This window comes from Rhipicephalus microplus, unplaced genomic scaffold, assembly GCF_043290135.1.
Source record: "Rhipicephalus microplus isolate Deutch F79 unplaced genomic scaffold, USDA_Rmic scaffold_376, whole genome shotgun sequence".
In the NCBI taxonomy this organism is placed as follows: Eukaryota; Metazoa; Arthropoda; class Arachnida; order Ixodida; family Ixodidae; genus Rhipicephalus; species Rhipicephalus microplus.
This window is the reverse complement of record NW_027464940.1, coordinates 86221-110856: the sequence shown is the minus strand read 5'-3', so window position 1 is coordinate 110856 and position 24636 is coordinate 86221. Positions and strand designations below refer to the sequence as shown.

Here is a 24636-nt window from a genome sequence, read left to right as displayed (position 1 = left end):
AGGTAAACGAGCACTGATTTTATTATTAATTTTAATCTAAAGCTCAAGCTTGCTTTTGATACTATTTTCCTCAAAATCTGCATTAACACCGTCCTGTGCTCACAAAATTCAGGAGTTTTAACCACCAAGTAGAGAGGCTAAAAAGCTGCTGATACCTTTGCTGTTATGGTAGCAGTAGCTGAAACCCTGCTTCAGAAACTAAAGGGGAAGCCGAAAACAGCCACTGATGGACAAACGACCACAAGTCGTGCCGTATAGCCACAAAGTTTTCTACAACTTTATGAAGGTGGCGAACAGGTACAAGGTACCTATTGGTTTTGAGCTCCTTAAAAGTGGCTCGGCTTGTGTCCTCGCATTGCAGAACCGTAAAAGCTTACCCTTTGAGGTAAAAGGCGTGCAAGGCCATTTGTACTTTCGGTGTTGTGCGTGGTTTACAAAATTTCACTTCCATGCGGCGAGGTTTATATCCACCAAACCGAACGCTGTGTTAATGACAGGGTAAGTGAGCACGAGCTTTTGATTAAATTTAATACAGTAGACTCCCTTTAAGACGAACTCCGAGGGACCACAATCATTTGTTTGTCTTATCAGGAGTTTGTCTTATGAAAAGTGCCCCCAAAAACCAAATGCTAACATACCAAGTGCACTTAAATACTATGTTGCTTGAAAACACTGAATGAAGTATACTTACAATGGGGAGGAAAGAAACAAGAAAAAGCATTTATTTGGCTCAGCTCGATAAAAACCATGCTTTCAACTAGAATATTTAGACTAATCTTGTGAGTACTTGATTTCACAAGTTCATAATAAATATGCTCATGAATAAATTGCTACAACATTTTAACAATAAAATTGTTGCATGACCATATTTTGACTATTAGAAGATAAAAAAGGGAGAGGCGAGCAGATTTTTCATTCAAAGAATGAAAAATTCATTCTTCTGGCGGTTCACCTTTTGAGGGACTGTTGCATGTGGCACTGCACCAGCTCTTTGGCTTTTTTTGGCACCAGCCCTTTGGCTGGCTTTGTTATCACTTTTGGATACGCCTCCATTGCATACCGTTACCTTGACAAAGCCAATATACACTAAGTTGCTTATGATAGTCTAGAAGCTTTTCTATGAGGTTCGGATATTTTCTTATTTTACGCCCGCTGTAACTTTTCCTGAACAACAAGCAGCCGAAGATCTCTGTTTACACTACTCTCGATCACAAGCCTCAGGCACACAAAAAAGACAACGCAGCTATATTTAGTGTGCAAAATGACCTTCCTGTGTCGTTCACTCTCGTAATGAAAGTGGCGCATCACAATTTGCTGCATTTAAGTGGGAAGAGGTACGACGTGCACAGGCCCTATACAAAACAACGCGAACTTACCACGACATGTACTCAGGTGCCATTGTGTGACGGCAATAAAAATGCATCATACTCCTCTGATGGGAGTGCTAGTGCCACATATGTGGTTTCCGTTCATGTGATTATAATGTACAGAAAATCTTCCCATTTTCACTTTCATTTGACTTTTCACCCCCCCCCCCCTTCTTTTGCCTTTTCCCCTCTAGCCAAGCTCCCGTGTTCTTCTGTTCTCCACTGTACTCTTGTTGGGGAACTGAAGAACGTAACGAGAACACGAAAGGACAAACGCTTTTTGTTAATAAAGCCGGTCCCTTTCTCCACCTACAGGCTGGGGGTGAGGGAGATACCAGCTTTATGCGCTGACCTTTCTTTTCCACTTATCTCGCTTTCTCAGTCCACGTCACAATTAGCTTTCGATATGTTTGAGTCCTTGCACGAGGAAGTTCCCCCCTTTTTTTGCTTTCTCTTGTTCACCTGAATGCCCCCATCAAGACCGTAATGTTTGTTGCGCAGAATCCCCGTCGTTGTTGGTCGCTGCGAGAGTTTGTCTCAACAGAAGAAACCTGTTATGCGGTTCGTTTTTGTTTTGCATTGAGTCTATAGGAAACCAAACAAACACTCCCGTGTTGTTCGTCTCAAGCAAGAATTCGTCTTGAAGAGTTCATCTTAAAGGGAGTTCCCTGTAATAAAATCAGTGTTCGTTTACCTATGCACTTTGAATCCTGCATGTGTGGGCGGGACCTTGCAAATATTCGCATACTCGGAAGGAGCAAGAACACTGTGGCACATGAACCTTTGGTGGCGTATTTTATCAATGTGAAACAAAGCGTGTGCCCCAGTGGCACGTCCGTTACCCTGCATGAAGCAGAAGCGCAATTTTTTTTTATCGTGATGTCATAATCGTGGAGTGCACGCCATTTTCCTGCTCATATGCTTTGGTGTTTACAAAAACAAAAGGAGCCTTTTTTATTTTGCAAACAAAATCTGTTGCAATCAATGCTCTATCTCGTCCACTTCTTTTTTTCTTGTCTATGTGGTTTACGTCCCTACCTTTCTTCAGCCTGAACCTACTAGCCAACAACATGTTCTAGTAAGCTGGTGCAGTAGTTTCAGGGTGGTATTCCCCACCAGTCTGTTTTTTGTCTTCTTTTTTTGGCGTGTCACAGCTGTTGCACTCAATTGTAGGGTGGTAATATAGTTCTACATTTCAAACAGTTTTCACTTTAATATCTCTACAGATGAATTCATCTATTATCAAGTAACTCTTATTTACTTTGATTTTTGGAATAATTGCAGGAAATCTTCCAGGAGAGGATGCCGGCCTGTGCGCCTGCATTATTTCAGATGATGGAGGAGGCGCCGACGAAACACACTATGGAACTGGTGGTGCGCGTGAGAGACGATGGACAAAGAGAAAAAGCAGTCCAGGTAGCTGTGCTACCATTCCTCTGCGCGCATTTTAAGGAAGACAAGAACTACCTTTACCAAGTATTTGAAGTAAGTTTCACTTTGTTGCATTATGTTAGTACAAAACTGGACAGTAACATCTTTTGAGAAAGTGATGTATTGGTTTGTTGAGAACAGCTTTAGGTTCTAGATTTTATAGAATACAGTCGATCCCGGGTATATCAAACTATGATATATCGAATTATTGGCTATATCAAAAAGTTGAGAGATCCCCTTGAATTTCCCATGCAAAAATACGGGACTGCTGTACACATCTATCGAACTCACGCACAGCAGAACATCCACTAAATTGAACTCTGAGCCACGCTAAAGCCCACAAATTGCATTTTTCCTAACAAATAATGATCATTTATAGCCACAATTCGACAAGTTCCGATCCCTTTTCGCGTGCAAGTGACTAAAAGGGGGTGCTGAAAAGTGAAACATTGAAACTCCATCTCGCTGATCTAGCTCGTTGCACAGCACTTGTGAGTGCACCGGTATGCTTGATGTGCGATCTGCAGGTTTTAACGTGGGGGCATGGTGATGACCGAGGGCACCAAAACGAAGTGGAATGACTTAAGGAAGTTTAGTGATCTCATTGCGATGTTCGCATTCAATCGTGTATGATGGCATGTGGGACTGAAAAGCGTGGCCTTCGAGATGTGCAACTTCATGAGGTATTTTGGTGCTTCCGGTTTTAGAACGCTCATTTCGGAGGCTACGCTTTTTTCTAGCTTTCCGCACCAAAGCAACAGCTGTCGGTTACAAAATGACAAAGCCACAAGTGACATCGCTATCACCAACATGCTGACGGTGGGAGCTTGCTCGTTTGTGGGCAGCATCGCATTTTGTGGCTTGTGGACCTGTGTACTTCTCGCCTCGTTACTGATAAATCATCATTTGGAAGTCGGCGCTACACATTGATACGCTCGTAGCGATAAAAATCATGGCTGGTGCTAGGAGCGACCTCAAGTAAAGCACAGTCGTGAACTGTTTCTTTGCGGGCTTTGTGCCAGGTGACGACTTTGAGTGCGTCATGACTGCTGTCAAGGGCGTACAATGCCTCAGTAAATTCTATGCCTTGTTAGTGTTTTCGGCCACCTCTCAGACAGCGAGCGGCTTCATTGGAGCAGAAGACGACGTCGCTGGTTCTGACTGCATGGATGCCGAGATGATGCCAAATGTTGACGGTGCCGTGGAATTATTGCTTTCACCACCAACGCTCTACGGAGCTTACATTGGCATTCAGTGCCACTCAGCGCTGTTGTGGCCGAATGAGCTGAATTTGCTTACTTGGAAGGGTCCAGTGATATTGAGGACAACTGAAACTTGGTGGCACGCAAAAAGAGAGAAAAGTTTACAGACTATTTTCAAGTGAAATGAAGTGCGATAACTTGCAAAAGTAGATGTTCAGGCCTTGTTCTTTATCATATTGTGAGAGAATCATTTTTAAGTGCTTGTTAGGATTTCAAAAAACTGTTTTTAGGTCTGAGATGCTCTAATTTATGCCTTAAATGCACATATTTTGTGTTTCGACTCATCGATATATCGAACTACATATATCGCGATCCCCTTCGAGTTCAATATATCTGGGATCGACTGAATGCTGTGCAGGTTTTTAGCACAAAACAATAGCTTTTTCAGTTGAATTTTGTGAAAAAAGCTGCTTTTGTATAAAGGAAAATTAAACTTTGACTGCTGAAAACAGTTTTCTTCTAATTTCACAATTTCTGAACTTTGAGCAGACTTAACTTTTTTACACTTCTTAATCGATGTATTTTCTTCCCATAAAGAACAAGTGCAATGCTACCGTACGAGAATTTAGTGACCGCTGCAGCAAAATTTTTTGACAGAACAAATATGCTAAACATCCAAAAATACCTAATTCATGAATTGCTGGACACAAGTTAAAAGGAGGATAGTGTAGCTTTGCATATCTTTTGCCTTTGTGCTTCATTTTAAGGTAATTTTGGTGGCTTTGTACAGCAGCATTATTCATTAAAATTACACCGGAACACGCGCTTTGTCACAAGTATCAGCATTTGAAGATAGTGTAAAAAAAAAGGCAATTTTCAATTTTTTTGTGGAACTTACTTTGGTTATCCGCATTGTGTCGTAGTCACAAAAATGTTCTGAAAAAAAAAAAAAAATACACTGCCCTTGAGCCAACAGTTAGTGCGGGCAGGTGCCATTGTTTCATCAGAGCCACTAGGATAGGGGGTGAAGTCCCCAAGCATCCGACTATAAAGTTCACAGAGTGAATGAGAAGGAACGTAGCGCTGTGAAAAGTGAGACTTCATGCAACAAAAACTGTGTTGGGGCATGGTGCACGCATGGTGAACCACAGTGCACAAACTTGGTTTACTAGCCTTTTTCAGGCTCAATGGGAAAAAAAGTGTTTGTGTGCAATCCGAGTGCTCCACATGCACAAAGCATTAGTTTTTTGCAATGCACTGCAGAACAATGTTTCTCGTCACTTTGGCTGTAGTGCCTCATTACGACGCAGTGAGGAGGGCACTAAGAATGGGAATAGGCCAGAGTTGTTGCAAGATGTTGCTCACTTTGTCCCTTGCTGTCGCACATGCAAAATAATTTTAAGCAATACTATCACCACTAACATTGATATATTGACCTGCAATCATTCAGAGTTGTCTATGATGTTTCTGTAATCCGGAGAGAAAAATGAATCAAAATGTGAGCAGGTTTTTTTGCGTGCTCGCTATCCATTCTACTTTGCTCTAAAATTGTTCCAAGTTTCAAGGCTCCTAGGTAGGTAATTTGTACTTGGTGCACACAGCCTGCAATAGACCAGGAACCATGGTGGAAAACGGAATTGCAGGGATCGCATCTCTGATTTATATATTGGAATGGCCGCAACTGTACATATCTCTTTGTGCTTTTGTGTACACGGGATCTTTTTGCTCATCCAGGAGGGAACAAGCATCACTGAAAAGCTTGCCGAGTTGCCATCAACGCCTACAATCATTGCACTGGGTGAGTTCCCTTGTCGATATCATTATGTGTTGATTGTTGTGCGAGGAGGTCAAGTAAATTGATGACATTTTACAACATGAGTGTGAGCCTAACTCCAGCTACAAGGTGCAGTAGATACTTATACACTTAAATAACAGATGTTGTCGGAGGAGAAGAGTGGAAGGTGAGGGCAGACCTGCAACTGGGTTTTATTCAGTACACTCATGCAGGGAACCTGCGTTCATTCTGATAGTCTGAGTGAAGTATCACAGACACAATCATTGCTTTTGTTCATTAGGAAAAAAGCCTAGGCAAGCTCAAGTGCCATTGGGTCACAACTGCATCTCAATTCTTGTCTTTGCCAGTAAAGTCTGCCATGGTTTACTAAAAGTAAACAATTCGCATGCATTTAAGTTGGGCAGGTGAGAACCTTGTCTGGTCTTTATCAAGGGCTGGTGTTCCCTACATCATTCATTTATACATTGACCTGTATGACCAATGTTAACATTCCTCCATGTCTGAGTGACTTCGTTATCCTACTTGACGAGCGCACGTCGAACTCAGTGGGGTGGCACTTAGTGCAATCTTGCACACTTCATAGAGGCAATGCGGGGTCTTAGCATTTACCTTGAACGGCACAGAAGAGTAACCTTCACCCACAAACTAGCTCACCAGACAAAATGCTGTGCTTTAATATTAACCCAACTTTAACATCAGATCATACATTCTGAACATATTTACCACGAGCATGTGAAGACTTATTTTATGATTGTGCGTATTCGAAGACTGAAAAAGGCCATTGCACATTTTTTCAAAGGAAGCCTTGGAAAAGTTTTGGGAGCGTACAAACCACTAGTAGGGTGTGTAAAATTGCACTAAGTGCCACACCTTTTAGTTTGTTAGTTGCTTATCAAACCTGGAGGAATGTTTACATCAATCAAACAGGCCAATATATATATGAACGGCGCAGGGAACACAAGTTGTTGATTCCTGACAAGGGTCTTATCTGCCTCTGACTTCAGTGAAAGTCCATTGATTACTTGTCAGAAACTATGACAGCCATTACTGGCAAGAATGAAATTCGGAGATGCAGCCTTGACCAATTGGCTCCTAAGCTTGCTGAGGTCTTCTTTTTTTTTTTTCAGGAGGAAAATGATTGGGCCAGCGTATTTGGCTCAGATTGTACAAGAATTAATGCAAGTCTATGATGCATAGATGAGGAATTTGCAGACTGTAGCGTGTAACCATACGTGTTCTAAATGAAGCCCATTGACGAGTCTGTACCCATCCTTGTGCTCTTCTCATATGTTTCATTTGAACCACACCTTGATAACCTTAAAGGGGTTCCAACACGAAAATTTTCAATAGCCGTTTTTATTTGCATCAAAAGAAATTTCTAGGCGGTTGAGGGCCTGTGAAATGTACTGTGAAACATGGGAGCACTCTCAAAAAGTAATTGCGATGTCTTTTTGAAAGCTAGTTTCGGCTCCCAGTGTACCCTGAAGTGACAATCCAGTACCAGCTTCTTGTCCCATGCTCTGTAAAATGGTGTCAGTACCCCTTTGAATATTTGTCCAGTAAATACTGTCACAATATTTCTGGCACCATAGCGTGCGGCAACAGTATAATTAAGTGAAATATGCTGCCAACACATTCATAGGCATCTGTTCAGTGTGTGCAGCCAGTTATAGCACTAGCAAAGTTGGTTGCCTTTAACAGCAGATTGTGCTGCACATATTTCAAGTCATTTAAAATGCATTTTACTGTTCCACAATAAACGTTTGTGCATCACAAAGATGAATTCAAAGCACTTCTTGATCTCTAATGTAACATAATTCGTAATTGTCATGTGTATTTTGGACACATTTGAGATTTAATTTTAAAGTCTTATATGACATAATTTTACAACTGCAAACACCCCATCAACAGCTCTACAACTGATAGCATGTTGTACATTGCATGTTGTGAGCGAGAAAATTTATTAGCAAGTTCAAGATGGTGCTTTTTGAAAAAGATACAACTGAACACTGCCTTCTTTCGGAATGGCAACGGAGTAGGTTTTGAAATGGCCATGGATATTTTCAGAAATCACTTGTGTTCTCATTATTTTACAGGAAGCATCTTCAAGAACCAATGCTTCGTGGCAACCGAGCAACAGCTCCTTTTCAGCGAACCAAGTGATTTTGTGGAGGCCACGTGCCTGGCCTTTCTGTGCTATTATGTACTTAACATGGCCTATGCAGGTAGCGCCTCCACCAGTCTGGAGTTTTTGCAAAGGTATGAGACATCCTTGTGCAACACATAAACCTGTCAAGTGCATGTTTTTACAAGCTTTATTAATAGCATTACAAATTTGATTGTTTGTTTTGAACTGTCTTTATTCAAGTTCGACTGATGTGAGTGCATGTAAGGAACTGCAGATAGTCAAAATTTATGAAGCCCTCCATTAGGCATCTTATAATCAGGCCTACCAACTCTCCCGATTTACACGGCTAACTCCCAAGTTCTGACCAGTCTTCCCCATTGTATGGGCATGACCATAAATCTCCTGATAAACAGTCGCTCGAAACAGAAGTAACAAATGAGAAGAGGGCTAACATTTTTCTGGCAATAAGGAACCAGGACAGAATACTGTGCCACCCTCTTTCCAACCTGCTGTTGTAAAGAGGGTCATGGCAGCCGTAATTGTGTGCAGGCTTGGTAATTTATGGCTACTTATTTTGCTCTTGTAATGTCAATTCGTATTTAGTATCTTCTGAGCCTTGTCATTTGAAAAAATATACTGGATACCTTTGTCGAAAAAAGTCACACAAATGAGTGATTGTTCTTCATAATTTAATGAATGTATCGTGTACATCATTGTAATCGTGTTAGTAGGAGCATAACTTTTCCGAACTGGTTCAAAATTAAATGCTGAAAATGAAATTTACGTGCATGGCGTGCACACTGGGAGTGCTAAGAGCTCTGTCCCTTTTAATTTGCATTTATTGGATGGAATTTGAGAACTGGCTAACTGGTGCCAATAATCGATACTGCTGATTGAGCTCTTTAATACAGTGTATGCTGAAACGACATAGTAGACTACTGCGTAGTACCCCCTTAGTGCTTGATTGTTAGGGAAATGTCAACTGTCTAATGCTGCTGCTGCTGTTCATTGTGTGCACCTACCGTATAAACCGGAATATAAGTCGAGATATTTTCAATAAAACAAGAAGCTAAAGTCGCCCCTCGTTTTATATAGCGGTGTCTAGCCGACAGTGCGCCGCTGTCTGGCAACATGTGGCTTGTAGGTGCCACAAGTCGGACGCGGCCATATCCGCATCCAAATCTAATCGCGAGCCGATTTTTTTTCTCTCCGTCTGTTTTCTTTGTGTTCGTGATTTGCTCCCGCTCTGTTCTGAGTTTTCGCTCTGCTTGACATTGTGCTGCATTTTTAGCTGTCTTTTTTTTTTTCGTTCACTGATTATGAGTAGCGGTACGAGGAGGAAGTACTCAGCTGCGTTTAAACTAGATGTTAAGTTCGCGGAAGCGAACGGGAATATGGCTGCCCAGCGCCGCTTAGTTGTGTCGGAAAAAAGCGTGCGCTATTGGAGCGCTCATAAAGGGAAGCTGCAGATGTGCAATCCTCGCAAAATGTCGTTTCGTGGGCGAAGTGCTGTTCATCCGCAGCTAGAGGATAAGCTAGCGGACTTTGTGCGGGAAGTTCGTGTGCGCTCGCTGCCAGTGACCGTGGACACCATTTGCAAGAAAGCCGTGGAACTTGCTCGAGAAGCTGGGCTCACGAGAGAAAAGTTTCGTGCACCAAACTCTTGGGTGCGTCGATTCATGAGGCGCAAAGGATTTTCTCTCCGGCAGCGCACATCCATCTGTCAAAAGTTGCCTCAGCAACTCGCTGGATGGCACGGAAGACGACGCACTGTGGGAGGCGGCTAGCGACAAACTGTCTTCAGAAGACAGTGGTGCTTCACCTGACGAATAGGAACAGTTGCGATGGTGGTTGAGGGGGGCTCCGACGATCGGGGTGAGGTGCGCCCAATTCCTAAATAAATGTGGTTCGGCAGTTTTGGGTTGTTTTCCTTTTTTTTTTCTTTTTCAGTAGCCTCAACTTGGGGGGTCGACCTATATTCCCACTCGACCTATAGTTTAGTTTATACGCTATATTACTTTACAAAAAAAAAACAAGCAAAGTAGCAGTGATAGCAAATTGTGCCCATAATATGCATAAAAACAAGAGTGTTCTCTTAGTACATTTGCGAATGAAATTTGGCATGTACTAACCGTCTCTGTAAGGTTTAGTTCGGTTGTGTTAATCATTAAACAGCAAAACATAGCCATACTGATGACTTGCGTTATTTTTTTATCAGTGTCATAATTTGCCTTGGACTGGATAGTATATATTGAATGCCATCATGGGAGCATGACATCACAAAATAGATTATAAAAAAACAGGTGCACCTTAGATGCTTTCTAAACTACTGCTGCTGGCGGTCAAGAAAGCTAATTCTTTACTTGATGCATGTCAGCGATCTAATGCGTGCCTACTGTGCACATTTCCTTTACAGGCAGATATTTGATGTCAACCCGGCAAAGGGCAGCAGGTGCGAAGGTGGCCAGAAGTCTCGCACAAGTGTGCACACAAAGATAATGAAGTTGGCCCAGAAGCTGCGTTTCAATCAGTGAAAGTGTGAGCATGAATCATACACATTTTCTGATGATATCCGGTTATTAGAGCTGAATATTATCTTGATTGTGGCTTTGCATTTTCAATTTAATTTGTTTGTAAGTATTATGAGCCTGGCGTTTTCTTTTTTTTTGTCCTTCGGAGTGTAGTCAAAATATACTGCTATTATTTCACAAGAGCCAGCACATGAAAATGCACTCTCAATTGAGATTTCTATATACTGTGAATTGTGCCAAGGACATATAGTATGTTGTGAAAAGAGAAAAATGGAAGGTTTGGCCTTAATTTTATCCTAGTTATCAATCTCACTGATGCTTCGTTAAAGAACCCCAGGTGGTCGAAATTTCCGGAGCCCTCCACTACAGCGTCTCTCATAACCATATGTGGTTTTAGGACATTAAACCCCATATATCTATCTAATCTCACTGATGCTTATGTTAAACAGGGTTTGGAAATTCATTCATCTAAACCAAGGGCATACACAGAATTTTTTAGGGGGAGGGGGCCCTTTTTGATCTAAACCAGAGGTCTGGGCAGGCAAATGGTAATTTTGCGCTAAGTATTTCATGGAGAAAAAAAGTTTGGGGGGAAGGAGGGGAGAGGCACGGGCCCGGTGTGCCACCGCCTGGCTACGAATAAGTGTAGTGTATATTCACATGATGTTTCTTAGTTCAGGTCAAGCTCTTTCAGTTTTTTTACAGGATCCTCAGCCCCCCCCCCTCCCACCTCAGCATAGTGAAAAAAAAACATTCTGTGATCAATAAACAGTGCTTAAAAAATTTCACTAAAGCTGCTGCTTGGGCAAGTTGGTTCATGATTAAAATATGTGCCGTCTTTTTTTTGCGCTGGTAAATCTATATTAAGAAAGTTCAGCCATAATTTGTAGCTATATGTGGCACATAGAGCTTAACAGCAGAATGCAAAGTTGAAAATCAGTATAGGTATTCACCCGTGCATTCTGCTATACAATAGCAACAAATATTTCTGAAAATGTAACTGCTCATTCTGAGCATGATCAGAGCCAGTGGGAAACTTCTCAGGAGCGCCGGGCAGGCCCTATACATCCTGTGCATTTTTGTTGATTTTAGGTAGTTTTCTCAGTGACTAAAAGGGATATTCATATAATCCATACATCATTTTCTTCCAAACTTTTTGCTCTTTTAACTTCATAATATAGAATTTTTGTGAATTTTTTACCACTAGAGCTTGACTTTTGAGTTAATTGGCATCTATGAAAATTTGTAACACAATAACTGTAAAGTGCATAGCTTCTATTTTGCTTCAGTAGCTGTATACAAGAAAAATAATCAACTGGTTATCTTAAAATACATGGGAAATAATGGTAGCTAAGTAATAAAAAACTGTTTTGAGATATGGAATAAAGTTCAAAAACAGGTGAAAAGTGATCGCGCTGTCAGAAACACTGTTCAATTATTTTGTTTAGTAGTTACAAGCTTGGTAATCACTGCCAAAGTCAATTTTTCACCGTGGAGCCTCTCGCAATGCTTGTCTTGTTTTTTTTTTTTTTGTGAGATGTCATTCAGCTCTATCTGCAACGTATCGTCAAGTGTGGTCAACGATTTCCAGCAAATTCATTGTAGTTTGGCCAAGCTTCAATCCTATCTCAGAATAGAGGCTCGTGTGATACTACCATTATTAAATGCAAAAAAAATATTCAATGTCGCCATTTCTAGGACTCTCACCCTAAACAAAGAAAGGAAAGATTCTGTGACTCAATTCCCATTAACTCAACACTTACACTGAGTCGTTCTCACACATTGTTATTCAGTTGCATCAGAAATATTAGTCCATGTCCATTAGAGCATACCCGTTGTCCCCATGTATATACGTGATTCACCTCGAAAGATGCTGAAAAGGCTGGGAGGTTTAACAATAAAGAGCTTGCTGGTTCAGCACCTCAGTACGTCACTGGGATTTATTCACATTAACAAGAAAACTGTACGGGCTTCAACGAAATTTACACTTCCTCAGAACCTTCTTTACCCCCAGCATCTAAGGTTATCGACAAGCACGGCAAATGCAAGGTGTAATGATGCTAGGAGCTGAAAGTGTTCCAACCTATGTATTCTGAAGGCGGATTGTGAATACAAAGGTGCACAGTGTCTTCGGACTGCTTTAGAAGTTACCCGACAATCTTCTATACACAGCTGACTCTAGACAAGCATTTTGACTTTTGTACGTCAGAAAATTAGGCCGTAAGCATAGAGCGAATGCAAGGGGCTTGCACTAGAGTGTGTTTTCACTGGCTACTTCCTTTTGGAAAAACTGGTTTTGAGCCACCAAAAATGCTGTTTATGAAAAGCACGAATGTGGATGCACAAAGGGACACCCCTCCCCAAATTGCAAAGAAAACAAAGTGATTTTTTTTTTCACATTTTGCTCTACCACGTGCCCCTACTTTTTGTATCAAGGGCCATATACATACACAGAGAAGGCATTATAAAGTGTGTGTAAGTTGCCTCTTGCATTCAATTGATCACTTGTTTTTCACATTCTTTTCAGGCATAAACATGCTGAAGTGATGAAGAATGGTGATGTAGCAAGCTACAGCACATGTATTATATGTAAATAAATTCATCTGTGTTTTGTTAATGGTGCATTATTATTTATTTGGTATGCAGCAGCAGGGGTGGTTTACACACACACAGTACATAAAGACTGCATTAGTGTAGGTTGAAACAGTACATAAAATTGGACATAAAACTCCATCATGAGAATCTACAGGCAGCCACATAAACATTCCATTCCATTCCGTAAAACATCGGCTTTTCGACAGTACTGGTCAACAAAAGCTTGTGTTAGTTTTTCACAAATTAAGTTACTACAAAAACTAAGTTTATTTTATGCTCAGTGAAACAACTCTTTCCTTCAAGGCAAAGAAACTACGCAAAACCTTAGTCAAGCACAGAAAAGCCATTAAACGAAACCAGGTGTTTTACTGAAGCTTCTGTTTTCATTCATAATAACGGAATAATTTACGGCCAGACTGCTCTACAGCGATCTCCGTTTATTCCTCTTCTAAATACAGCAAATTCTGTATTCCTACTAACAGAGTCATGATGTGTTTGAGATAACAGATTTGCTGTGTTTGGGATAACAGATTTGCTGTGTTTGGAATAACAGATCTGCTGTGTTTGGAATAACAGATTTGCTGTGTTTGGAATAACAGATTTGCTGTGTTTGGGTTGACAGATTTGCTGTGTTTGGGTTGACAGATTTGCTGTGTTTGGGTTAACAGATTTGCTGTGTTTGAAATAACAGATCTGCTGTGTTCAGGAATACAGATATGATGTGAAAGAGAATACGGAAAAATGTATAACAGAGACTTCGTGATACGGAGCCTGCTGTTACTCATTTACAGAATGCCTCCGGCAACGATTTACCAGCAGCTTTTGCTGTGTACCGAGACATTTTTTTTTACAGTGCGTATCGGTAATTTCCAGGCATGCACTTGACCGATACAGAAGTAATACCCCGCGCTGGACAAGGCATTATGCCAGTGAGCGACGCCCGGTGAAATGATTGACAACCCGAGTGTGTACAGTATGGTCCACTGTTAAAAGGAACACTCGAATGCACACCATCTATATTGATGGCCCTCTATAAGAGCAAATGGATTAAGAAACAATCTTCGTGCAAGTCAATAGTCTCTCAAGAGGAGACGGAACTTCAGTAGCCTTATGCGTGTCTAAGCCGCTATGATTCCGCAAGACAGCGAAATCTAAACATGCTGCTCACGCAGGTGTTCGCTTTAACAGTGGACCCGTCTGTAAACGTGAAGACGCGAGGGAAAACGATTATAGAGACCTGTGAAGCGCATGCGCGAGCCTTGACGTCACAAGGTTCAAGCCGGTGGAATAAGATTTGCCGTGAAAAAAAATATGGAGCCATATACAGCAAAGCTGTTAGACAAACACCACGGCTGCAGTTGACGTTACACAAGTATTAGAGCCATAAGTGATGCGCCGAATGTAGCATGCTAATAATCAAATATTCGGCGTTGCACGTGCTAAAAAACCACGGTATTGAAATTACTGTATACGCTACGTATTAGCATGTTCTTGCAATCCCTACAATTTTTTTTTGCTAGAAATGAAGTGTCATACACTAACAGAGCAGCAGTTTGCACTTTCAATGGAACCCACGCTGCTTAAACTATTTTGCTGTTGGGTGTTAGGTATCAGAGTTGCGCAACTGTTTTCCGGGCGCCGTCCAACCGGCTTTTCACGATTCCAGCAACGCTATTGGTCGCGGGCCATCACGTGGTCATAGGTGGTTCAAATGCACTGCGGAGAAGCCAACACTACGCAGTGTTATTAGCGTGCTGGCACCCTTCGCACAGACACCGAGTGCGTCCGTCACGGACACTGGGCGCGTCACACAGGGGCGCTGGACGCGTCTCAAATAGCGGTGCTGCTCCCTCCTCCTTCAGCGTCTCGGCACGTGTAAAATGCCGGCGCACCTCAAAGTATCTAGTAACGTTGCGCGCACCTAGCGTCGGAGGCTTCTAGGGGTGATCGGAGCAACCGAGTTTTGGTAGTGCCTTCACACAAAAAAACCGAAAAAATAAACAAATCAACGCTAGTTCTCTGAAGCACGAGCGCTGCTCCTACGCGGGTGGTGAATGGCTTTCCCGCAAGACTTTTGAGCCCAACATGGCGTACCTTGGCGCAACTCTGCTACCTATAAAGGTAGCATATACAGTAACTCTACACGGTATGATACCGACGCGCCGTATAGTGGAGGTATGAGGAAGTAGTGGGGCGAACCGCAACCGTCGAGGCGGACAAGAGGCATAATACGCATCGCTACAAAACACTGCAGCCTTGCATAATGAAGAGCGACTTTTTTCTTTCCCGAGTGCAGGATAACGAACCGCGCTACGATAGGTTCCTGGTTTTTAATTATCTATCTATCTCTCCCTCTCTCGAAGTTAATTTAAGATATCGTGGCCAGTATACTCCGTACATGTACGACGACTGATATAGCCAGATGAACGGCTATAAAGTGAGAAAAGAAAAAAAATGCAATACCAAAGAAACCCCCAAGTAAAACAATTAATTGGTTTAGATACATAATGCGTACTAACAGAACTCTAACGCCGTCAGTATCTACATCGCAAGTTAATAGAGGAGAAAAGCACTGCCGCAAGCCACTGTTCTAAATTTCGCGCCGACATCTGTGCAAGTTACGTCACGGATGTCACGTCACCTATAACACCACAGCTTTTGGTGCGGGAACTTCAGGACGACGTCGCCACCACCCGTATTTTCTTTTTTGCGCATTTTATCACTTTCGCAGCGTTTTTCTCGCCATAAACGTGATTTTGGAATTGCGGAAAATAACTTACCTACACGGAAGAAATAGTTTTTTTTTTCTCTCTTTAGTGTGCCTTTAAGCGACCTACAACCTTTGCTACAATACAATGCCCCCGCTGGTCGGGTCTTTTCATACCCCTCCCCCCCAACACCCTCTTTTACTAAATAAAATGAGTGGCGAAACCTCGGCGAAAAACGCGCGAACATCACGTGATGACTTCTCACGTCATTGCTGCACACGCAAAACGTCACAAGCGGAGGAGGATAAGGAGTGAGAGAAGAAGTGAGCAACTATAAGGAGGGGGAGGGTGACCCGGCAGAGAGGAGGAATGGAAGGGACACGGCGGAATAAGGCGCTGGTGTTAGCCAAACGCGGGAAAACATTACACACAGCTCGGCACGGGGGCAACGCGTCACTGCGTCGCTTGCAGGCAACAACGACTCACTCCTCCGGCTTTCATATCCGGTGCGAACGAAATTGTTTTCCTCTGTGAGCTGCGCGCGCTGCTCACGGAGACTTACGCGGCGCCCACGCTTATTGGAATCTCGCAACGGCACACGATTCCTGGCCGCGCCAAAGGCGGCCCGAGCTATATAAGAATGCAGGCCGACACACACACACACACACACACACACACACACACACACACACACACACACACACACACACACACACACACACACACACACACACACACACACACACACACACACACACACACACTGCTCGGTCTCGGAGATGTCGAGGGAAAGCGAGTGAGCTTCTTGGGCGCGGACATGATTACACTTCGAAATGGTGGCTGAGCGGGCTTGTTGGTGGTGCGCGTACGAACACGCGGTTATTACAAAACGGAGCAGAAAAGGCACGCAGAAGAGACCATGTGACACAGCACCCGTATTGCGTGATCTCTTCTGTGTACTTCTTTTTTTTTGCTCTTTTAAATGACTATATTACACGCAGATGTTATAATCAAATAGAATCAACCCTCATTCGACCAGAGACATTCGGTACATACCGAAATTCCAAGCAAATCACACATGATTGATTGATTGATTTGTGGAGTTTAACGTCCCAAAAACCACCATATGATTATGAGAGACGCCGTAGTGGAGGGCCCCGGAAACTTCGACCACCTGGGGTTCTTTGACGTGCACCCAAATCTGAGCAGACGGGCCTACAACATTTCCGCCTCCATCGGAAATGCAGCCGCCGCAGCCGCGATTCGATCCCGCGACCTGCGGGTCAGCAGCCGAGTACCTTAGCAGCCACTAGACCACCACGGCAAGGCAAGCAAATCACCCACGACATTCAATCACAAGCGCTACTGAAGGCAACGATAATCGAACAGAAGCGAAACGTATTCGAGAACCGGATAAGATTACACTCTTGCCACGAGAATGCGGCATATCCGGTCTGGAAAGAAAGAAAGAAAGAAAGAAAGAAAAGAAAGAAAGAATGAAAGAAAGAAAGAAAAAAAAAGAAAGATCCTTTTCGACATTCAATTGCATCTCAGAAGAAATGTTACTATCAATTCAAGAACGGCACCTGTCTAAGGGACACGATCGAAGAAAAGTTAGCATATTACTGGCTACAAAACCAATTATACTCGGCAAGAGATATGTGAAGTGACGTAACATATACGCAACATTACAATGTGCACAAATGTGGCGTAACGTTATTGCGCACTATTTTTATACTTTTGAAGGTTCATTATTTGTGAATAGAATATAAACACAGGTGTACGGTATTCAGGAAATAAATAAATAAATAAAACACTACACGCGTGAAAATAGAGGTACAATTATGATAACTTACTCATCAATTCAATTAACAGAAACTAATATTTTTGGACACAACTAAATCTATAATTATAATAATAATAATAATAATAATAATAATAATAATAATAATAATAATAATAATAATAATACACTAAAAGGGGTATTCCAAGAAAGCCTCTTAGGGATAACAAAAAAACAAATAAAAAGCACATAGAGCACACGACAACCACCTAGACTAAAAACAAAACGTATTACCATAGCGCATAACAGTATTTGTTTGGGGGGGGGAGCAAAAAAATAACAGAAAGATGGATAGGCATTTAATGAATCACTGAACTGACAGCAAGCAGATACAAGCGAACGCCTCGAAGGGCAATACAAACACAGGAAAACACCTGCCGCTTCGCGTCACGAAAACGGCGATCTTCAAGGTCTGCACGCGTCTCGAAGCGAACAACGTCATCCGAAGGAGGGCGCCAATTTTCTGTTGCATTTTTTTTTTACAGTCCCATGCCACATGTTCGTGAACGGCGGTAGGCGCCGTCGACATAGTGAGGCGCTTGTAGCGACGTCGCGGCACGCTATAGACTTCGCCCAGGATGGATGGATGGATGGATGGATGGATGGATGGATGGATATGGCTGTACCCTTTAGATCGGGCGGTGGCTAGCGCCACCAAGCCGTAATACTTAATGAACCAAAAACTAGACTTATTTTTTTTCCTTAAAAAGTGAGTTTGAGGATTCGTACTTTGCAGTGAAGGGTTTAATTTTCACTCGTGCCTTGACTTTAGCCACCAATCAGATAACCTCCTTCTAGTTAATTCTCCCGCTTAAAGTCTATTTTGCCATACCTGATAGAACATTATCAAGTGTTCAGCAGTTTCTCCTTCCTCTCCACACGCACTGCATACCGTGTCTACCCCTTCGTATTTGGCCCGATATGTCTTTGTTCGCAATACTCCCGTCCTGGCCTCAAACAGTAGAGAACTACCCCGAGTATTATCATATATCCTTTCCTTGGCTATTTCCTGCTTAAAAGTTCGATAGATCTCTAGTGCGGACTTCTTAGAAGTAGTGTCCAAAAGTGACACCTGTTTCTCCATGACCGTCCTCAATGGGCATTTCCATGAACACTCAGTCCGAAGCTCGCCAGCGCCTTCTATGGTCACGTGACAACTGGCACAGCCGCTGTAAAGCTGCCTCCGAGCACGGGGCGTCGGGGAGCCTCCCGCGGGCCTGTGCGCCGCCACGTCGCTACAAGCGCTTCAGTATGTCGACGGTGTCTGTACCACAGTCTCCAAACACGGTTATGGTGTAACATGTGGCATAAGCGCGTGCATGACATTTCCGAACTAGGTTGACCTTTTCGAGTCGCCTTCCCGCGGAGAAACGGGCTGAAAACAGCGCGCGTGACGTCATCGCCACATTCAGCACCGGATATTTAAAATGTCCCAAACCTGGACAGAAAATAGCCGCATGCGAGCTCAGCCTCAGTGAGGTGGCTGAATTAATAAAGGTGGCTGAAGGTGTAGTGGCGTCTCTCTCTCTCTCTTTGATTGATATGTGGGGTTTAACGTCTCAAAACCACCATATGATTATGAGAGACGCCGTAGTGGAGGGCTCCAGAAATTTCGACCACCTGGGGTTCTTTAACGTGCACCCAAATCTGAGCACACGGGCCTACAACATTTCCGCCTCCGTCGGAAATGCAGCCGCCGCAGTCGGGATTCAATCTCACGACCTGCGGGTCAGCAGCCGAGTACCTTAGCCACTAGACCACCGCGGCGGGGCCTCTCTTTCTCTCTCTCTCATGCGTTTTCCGTGAGAGCTCTGCGACTGACATCGTCGAAGTAGATATATGCCACGAATAAACGGAACAACAATAAAGAAAAATGTTCAACACCGAACGTGGTCGGTAGACGGAAGATACCCTCGCGCAGAAGGAACGCGTCCTTTGGGAGTTCGTCCCTTCTCCGAAATTTCGATTGAAACGTGCGCAAAGACGGCAACAGAGTTAAGCTTTCTTAGACATAATTCTGATGATGATGATGATGATGCGCGATGGTTTATCTCGGAAGTAGGCGAGTTCACGGTTGTGCATTACTTGGCATTAAGGTGGACGTCTGTGGCAACCCTCTTTCTGGATGGTACCACCAACCCGGCTGCCTGACACGGATTTCACCAGGAGGGAGAGGCCCCTGGTACTTGGCTTACGCATCGGCTGCTCCTGGCCTGGGACCCAGTGTCATCGGCTTGGCACAGCCTTGTCCCATGCGTGTAATGCGTGCGGGGCAGACGATACCATCCAGCACCTGTTGTGTGTTTGCCCAGCGCTTCGCACACAACTCGGTGTCCTGCTCGCCACGGTCTGCACGCGGCTACACAGAGGGACCTTCTCTTTCTTTCACGGCACCACATCAAGGTCTTGAAGGCGGCTCTTCACTTCCTTGAAGACACTGGGCTAGACAACCGGCTATAGAAGCCGCCCGCCACGTCATTTGTCATGGACGTCATTCCTCTTCTTCTCTTTTTCACATCTATAATGCCCTCTCGCCCTTACAGGCACTGAGCCGTGCTCCCAAATTAGGGCTGCAGAAGTTGCATCTTTTCTTTCCCTGAACCCCCCCCCCCCTAACCGCGCTCTCTCTCTCTCTCTTTCTTTATGCCACTATAAAAAAAGTTCCTTGTTGTTTTTAGAGTTCGGTCGGTAGCCCTATAGCGGGCATAGAGAGCAAAAGCTATTGCACACCACAGGCTCAAACGCACCAACCACTACGTACACCACGATCGTTTCGATCTTGAAACCAATTGAGAGAAGGAGGGGAGTTCGAACTTTCTCCTCAAAGATAATTTCTATTTTGCACGCGTGTATTTGCAGAAAGAAAGCCACAATCATACACAAAGTAATCTTTGACCCCCTATATTCTCCCGAAAATATTTTACCCCTCGCTAAGCCCGTGCTTGAAACCGTTCGCGTACTTTACTATATGACTTTATCCCTAGAAAAAAGTTTATATTACACAACAAGCGCGACTGCAGGCTCTCGAGTGTTCGACAAACAAGAAAAGCCGAAACAGTTTTCACACGGTGAAAAAAAAAAAGAAATCGGGAGCGCATGACCCAGCAATAGGGAAAATAGACGAACCTTGGTGTGTTTGTGCCTGCAGCCGGTACAAATTTTTTCTCGTTTATTTTTTTTCTTCTTCCTAACTATAATCGCATGATACTATGTTCCCACCCATATGGCTCCTTTCTCCATGGCTACAATCGGGCCGTCATCCGCGTTCTTAGCAGCACGACATTATCACTCGAGTTGCTGCACACAACAACGCCTGTTAAGCGTTTTTATCCAGCCAACAATGACGTGCGGCCACAAAAAATGACATTTCGGCAAACAGCGCGAAGGCCAAGAAATAGAGCAGAAGTGGACACGGCACAGCAGTGAAGGCGAGTGAACTCGATAAAATATATCAGACTGCCACATCAGAAACGATCCGACTTAAGCCGATCAATTCCCCATGATCGAGAGTTTGCATCAAGTATTGCAGAACGGCGCGTACGAAAAGTTCGGCCACCTCCGCTTGGCAAACAATGATGAAACAGCCAAACACGGCGGCGTGCAGTCGGCTCGAATGGGGTGGGAACGACGCGCGGATGACGTGGCATCAAGTGGGTCACTGAGCAGTAATGGGAATAGTGGGTGTGAGTAGCGGGTGTGGAGAAGAGTGGCACAAAGTCGCAGTGGGGTTTACCCACTTTCTGCGGGTGAATCCCACTGATATCTGCGACGGTCCCTGGACATAGAAGCGCTGCTGACTCGCAGGGCGCGGGTTCGAATCCCGGCTGCGGCGGCTGCATTTCCGATGGAGGCGGAAATGTTGTAGGCCCGTGTGCTCAGATTTGGGTGCACGTTAAAGGACCCCAGGTGGTATAAATTTCCGGAGCCCTCCACTACGGCGTCTCCCATAATCATATCGTGGTTTTGGGACGTTAAACCCCACAAATCAATCAATCATGGACATAGAAGCCCGACCAAGAGCAGATTCGCAGTTAAAAACATGAAACCGGCGCAACATTTGAGGGGCGCATTCGGGTATAGGCTCACCGCCCCAGGGTTTCTACACCGAAAGCTGATAAAAAGATCCCAACGAGGACCGATTCTGGCACCGAAGTTGTCCGCCGCCACCGGTGTCCGTATCGCGTCAAAAAAAAAAAAAAAAGAGCGAAAATAAACAGAAATAAGTAAAAAATACCGAGGACCAAATGGGAATCAAACCCGGGTCCTCTGCATAGTACTCTACGAGTGAGCTACGCCAGTGCTTGAGAGTCCGTTGCAAACTGAATCGCGTTACCTTTTGTAACGTAATAAAGTGTTTTCGGGAGGTGAAGAAGTAACCAGGCGTCACACACTGCGAATAACGTAACGAGTGGGTCGTTGAATGCTCCTACCCATTACAAAAGCCTCAGGCTTAATTCTACATCGTCGTCAGCCACAGCATCAACAGAGTGCACATAATGTTTTACAAGTGCTTAGCGGATCCCACGCTTTTTTAAAGAATGACAAATAATTGCATCGTGGACGCTTTCCGACTACACAATAATTATAATGATTTACGGCGTAGTAGTATAACCATGCAACTGGGCTTGCAGTACTTGCCCCAAGACTTTTTTTTAAGGCTCTAATGGGCCGCTCTTCTAGCTTTTGCTGTGACTTGGAGGCCGAAATGTTGTAGGCCCGTGTACTCAGATTTGGGTGCACGTTAAAGAACCCCAGGTGGTTCTTAAAGAACCCCAGAAGCCCTCCACTATACGGCGTCTCTCACAATCATATGGTGGTTTTGGGAAGTTAAACCCCACAAATCAATCAATAGCTTTTGCTGTGACAGGGCCTTCCACGTAGGCCAGGCAGTGTTTTTTTTTTTTTTCGCGTGCGACGACCGAAACCTGCGAGTCAAATGAGTAAAAGTATACAATCGCCTTGCGCAAACGTGTACAAGTCTCCGCAAGCGATATAGCAGCCGCTCAATGCGGGGAAAGCTTCCGCTTTTATTCAGCCTCGCTTAAGTGCATAGCGTACAAAGCATATACAGGAAATAAAACAATTCGCTGAGAAACGGTGGCAAGCACGAAAGGAATACTACTTTTAACGAAGCACTGCGTGAATGTCAGCTGAAATGATGTGTCTCGCACAACGCATCAGTGAGCGCTTTTTTTTTTCTTTTCCCGTCTACTACGTTTCTAGCACCGATCGATCCTCAGTCACGCATACCGAGTGTCTCATCATCCACGCGCGTTATAACAAAGGATAGAGCTCACGGACCAGCGCACCAACAGCACCGCGTGTATTGATTCCCCAGCGCATGGTTTCGCAACAAGATGTGTTTACGTACAGACACCACTCAGACATAGTCGAAGAAAAGCTTAGCCATGACACTCCCAGACCAATTAATCGATGGTCGCTCGTGTGGTGTAGGTATCAACGCCATTGATCGACAGCAGTGATATCAATGGAAATGCGTCTGCTCCGGTTGGAATCCAACCAACGCGCCATTACTATCTTGGCACGCAAGACCATACGTAAAAGGGGATAAAACTCTCACCTACACCCTCCACCTTCTTTTAGAAAACAAAATATTAAAAAAAAATTCTGGCTGAGCCACTGGCACAAGCAGGGCATAATGTAGGCATAATCCGTGTTCTAAAACAGCGGTAGGCGCTGTCGACACTCTGAGACGCTTGTAGCAACATCGCGGCGAGTATAGGCTCCGCACAGTCCAAAGCTCGCCACCGCCCTCTATGGTCGCTTGATAACTGGCGTAGCAGCTGTATAAAGCTGCATCCGAGCACAGCACGTCGGAGAGCCTCCCGAGCACGCACGCAAAAGGGGGCTTTACCGGGAGGCTACCCGAAGGGGTGTAACGTGATCATGTCACGTGATCATGACACGATTACGTGACATGATCAGATCGGGCGCTTGCAGCGAAGTCACTGCAAGCGCCTCAGTTGGCTGACGACGCCTATACCGCAGTTCACAAGCATGGGGCAGGTCAATACTAGCATTACTATCCACAGAACGTGTAACTGCGCGCTCCTTCTGGTTATTGAAGGTCGAATCTTCTTGGTGGCTGTACTAACAAGAGCACCTACTTAAAAAAAAAATAAGAAAACGTTAGACTCACGCTGTCAAAAATAATGAGTCACTTATTAGATATCGTTAATAATTACATATATAGCGCGGCATACGGACGTCAGAGTACGGCATGTGACGTCAAAGATAAGCGCTGCTGATGCAATGCTGTCAAATGAGGCTGGTTATTACCAAACGTCTCTTAGGCTTTACATAGTTTTCTGACACTACAGGTACATTCGCTCACGTCACCAGATACTTATGAATAATTTCGACCATGTCATTAAATCATTTAACATTTTAATGAGGGTTACTTGTCAGCAGAGGTGTCTATACAGTTCCGCTTGTTACTTTACACACCAGCGAATCCTAAAATTCCAAGCATAACATGCAATGTCACAACAACAACAACAACAAGTATTATTATTATTATTATTATTATTAATACAAAGAAAATAAGTTAAATGCGACAAACAATTATTTTACCAGTCCTAACAAACGCTGTTCATTTTTTATATTCTATTCTTTTCAATAGGAAGGGGATTGAAACATGATTACTTTTTGCAAGACGTCGAATACCATTAAGATATTTATTAGTTATATTGAACTGTCCCGGAGATTCCTGCTGGTGTATGAACGTTTGTCATAAATAGTCAGTGCTGATATTCTCAAAAAGAAAATGAATAAACGGATTATTCGGAAAAAAAAACATCGAAGGAAAGCATTAAGGAAACTGACTCCGTCACTTGAGACCGATAAATTATTCTATACTTCTTTATATTTTATATTTTCCATTGTAAAGTTTGCTATCATATGTTGAACGTCGGAAGAGCCGACGGAACACAAAGCTTCTTGTTCGAATTTCGCACCAAAACATCGGCCCGTGAACGTAACCATGAGATCATAGATTTCAAAGAGTATACTCATT

At 43.7% G+C, this 24636-nt stretch overlaps 1 protein-coding gene across 1 annotated transcript; it reads left to right on the top strand.

Moving 5' to 3' along the window:
* The first annotated feature begins 2654 nt into the window (after window positions 1-2654).
* On the top strand, window positions 2655-13071 carry LOC142794134 (uncharacterized). The gene is made up of 5 exons (XM_075885862.1): window positions 2655-2852; window positions 5735-5798; window positions 7892-8054; window positions 10340-10461; window positions 12982-13071. The coding sequence occupies exons 1-4, from the start codon at window positions 2670-2672 to the stop codon at window positions 10455-10457; spliced, it is 528 nt and encodes a 175-aa protein (XP_075741977.1). The 5' UTR covers window positions 2655-2669; the 3' UTR covers window positions 10458-10461; window positions 12982-13071.
* Window positions 13072-24636: the final 11565 nt, after the last annotated feature.

Bases quoted from the DNA above. Each gene is read 5' to 3' on its own strand.
- LOC142794134 (XM_075885862.1), top strand. From the start codon at position 2,670: ATGCCGGCCTGTGCGCCTGCATTATTTCAGATGATGGAGGAGGCGCCG. The intron at 2,853-5,734 runs GTAAGTTTCACT...TTGCTCATCCAG, and splicing joins ACCTTTACCAAGTATTTGAA to GAGGGAACAAGCATCACTGA. The intron at 5,799-7,891 runs GTGAGTTCCCTT...ATTATTTTACAG, and splicing joins GCCTACAATCATTGCACTGG to GAAGCATCTTCAAGAACCAA.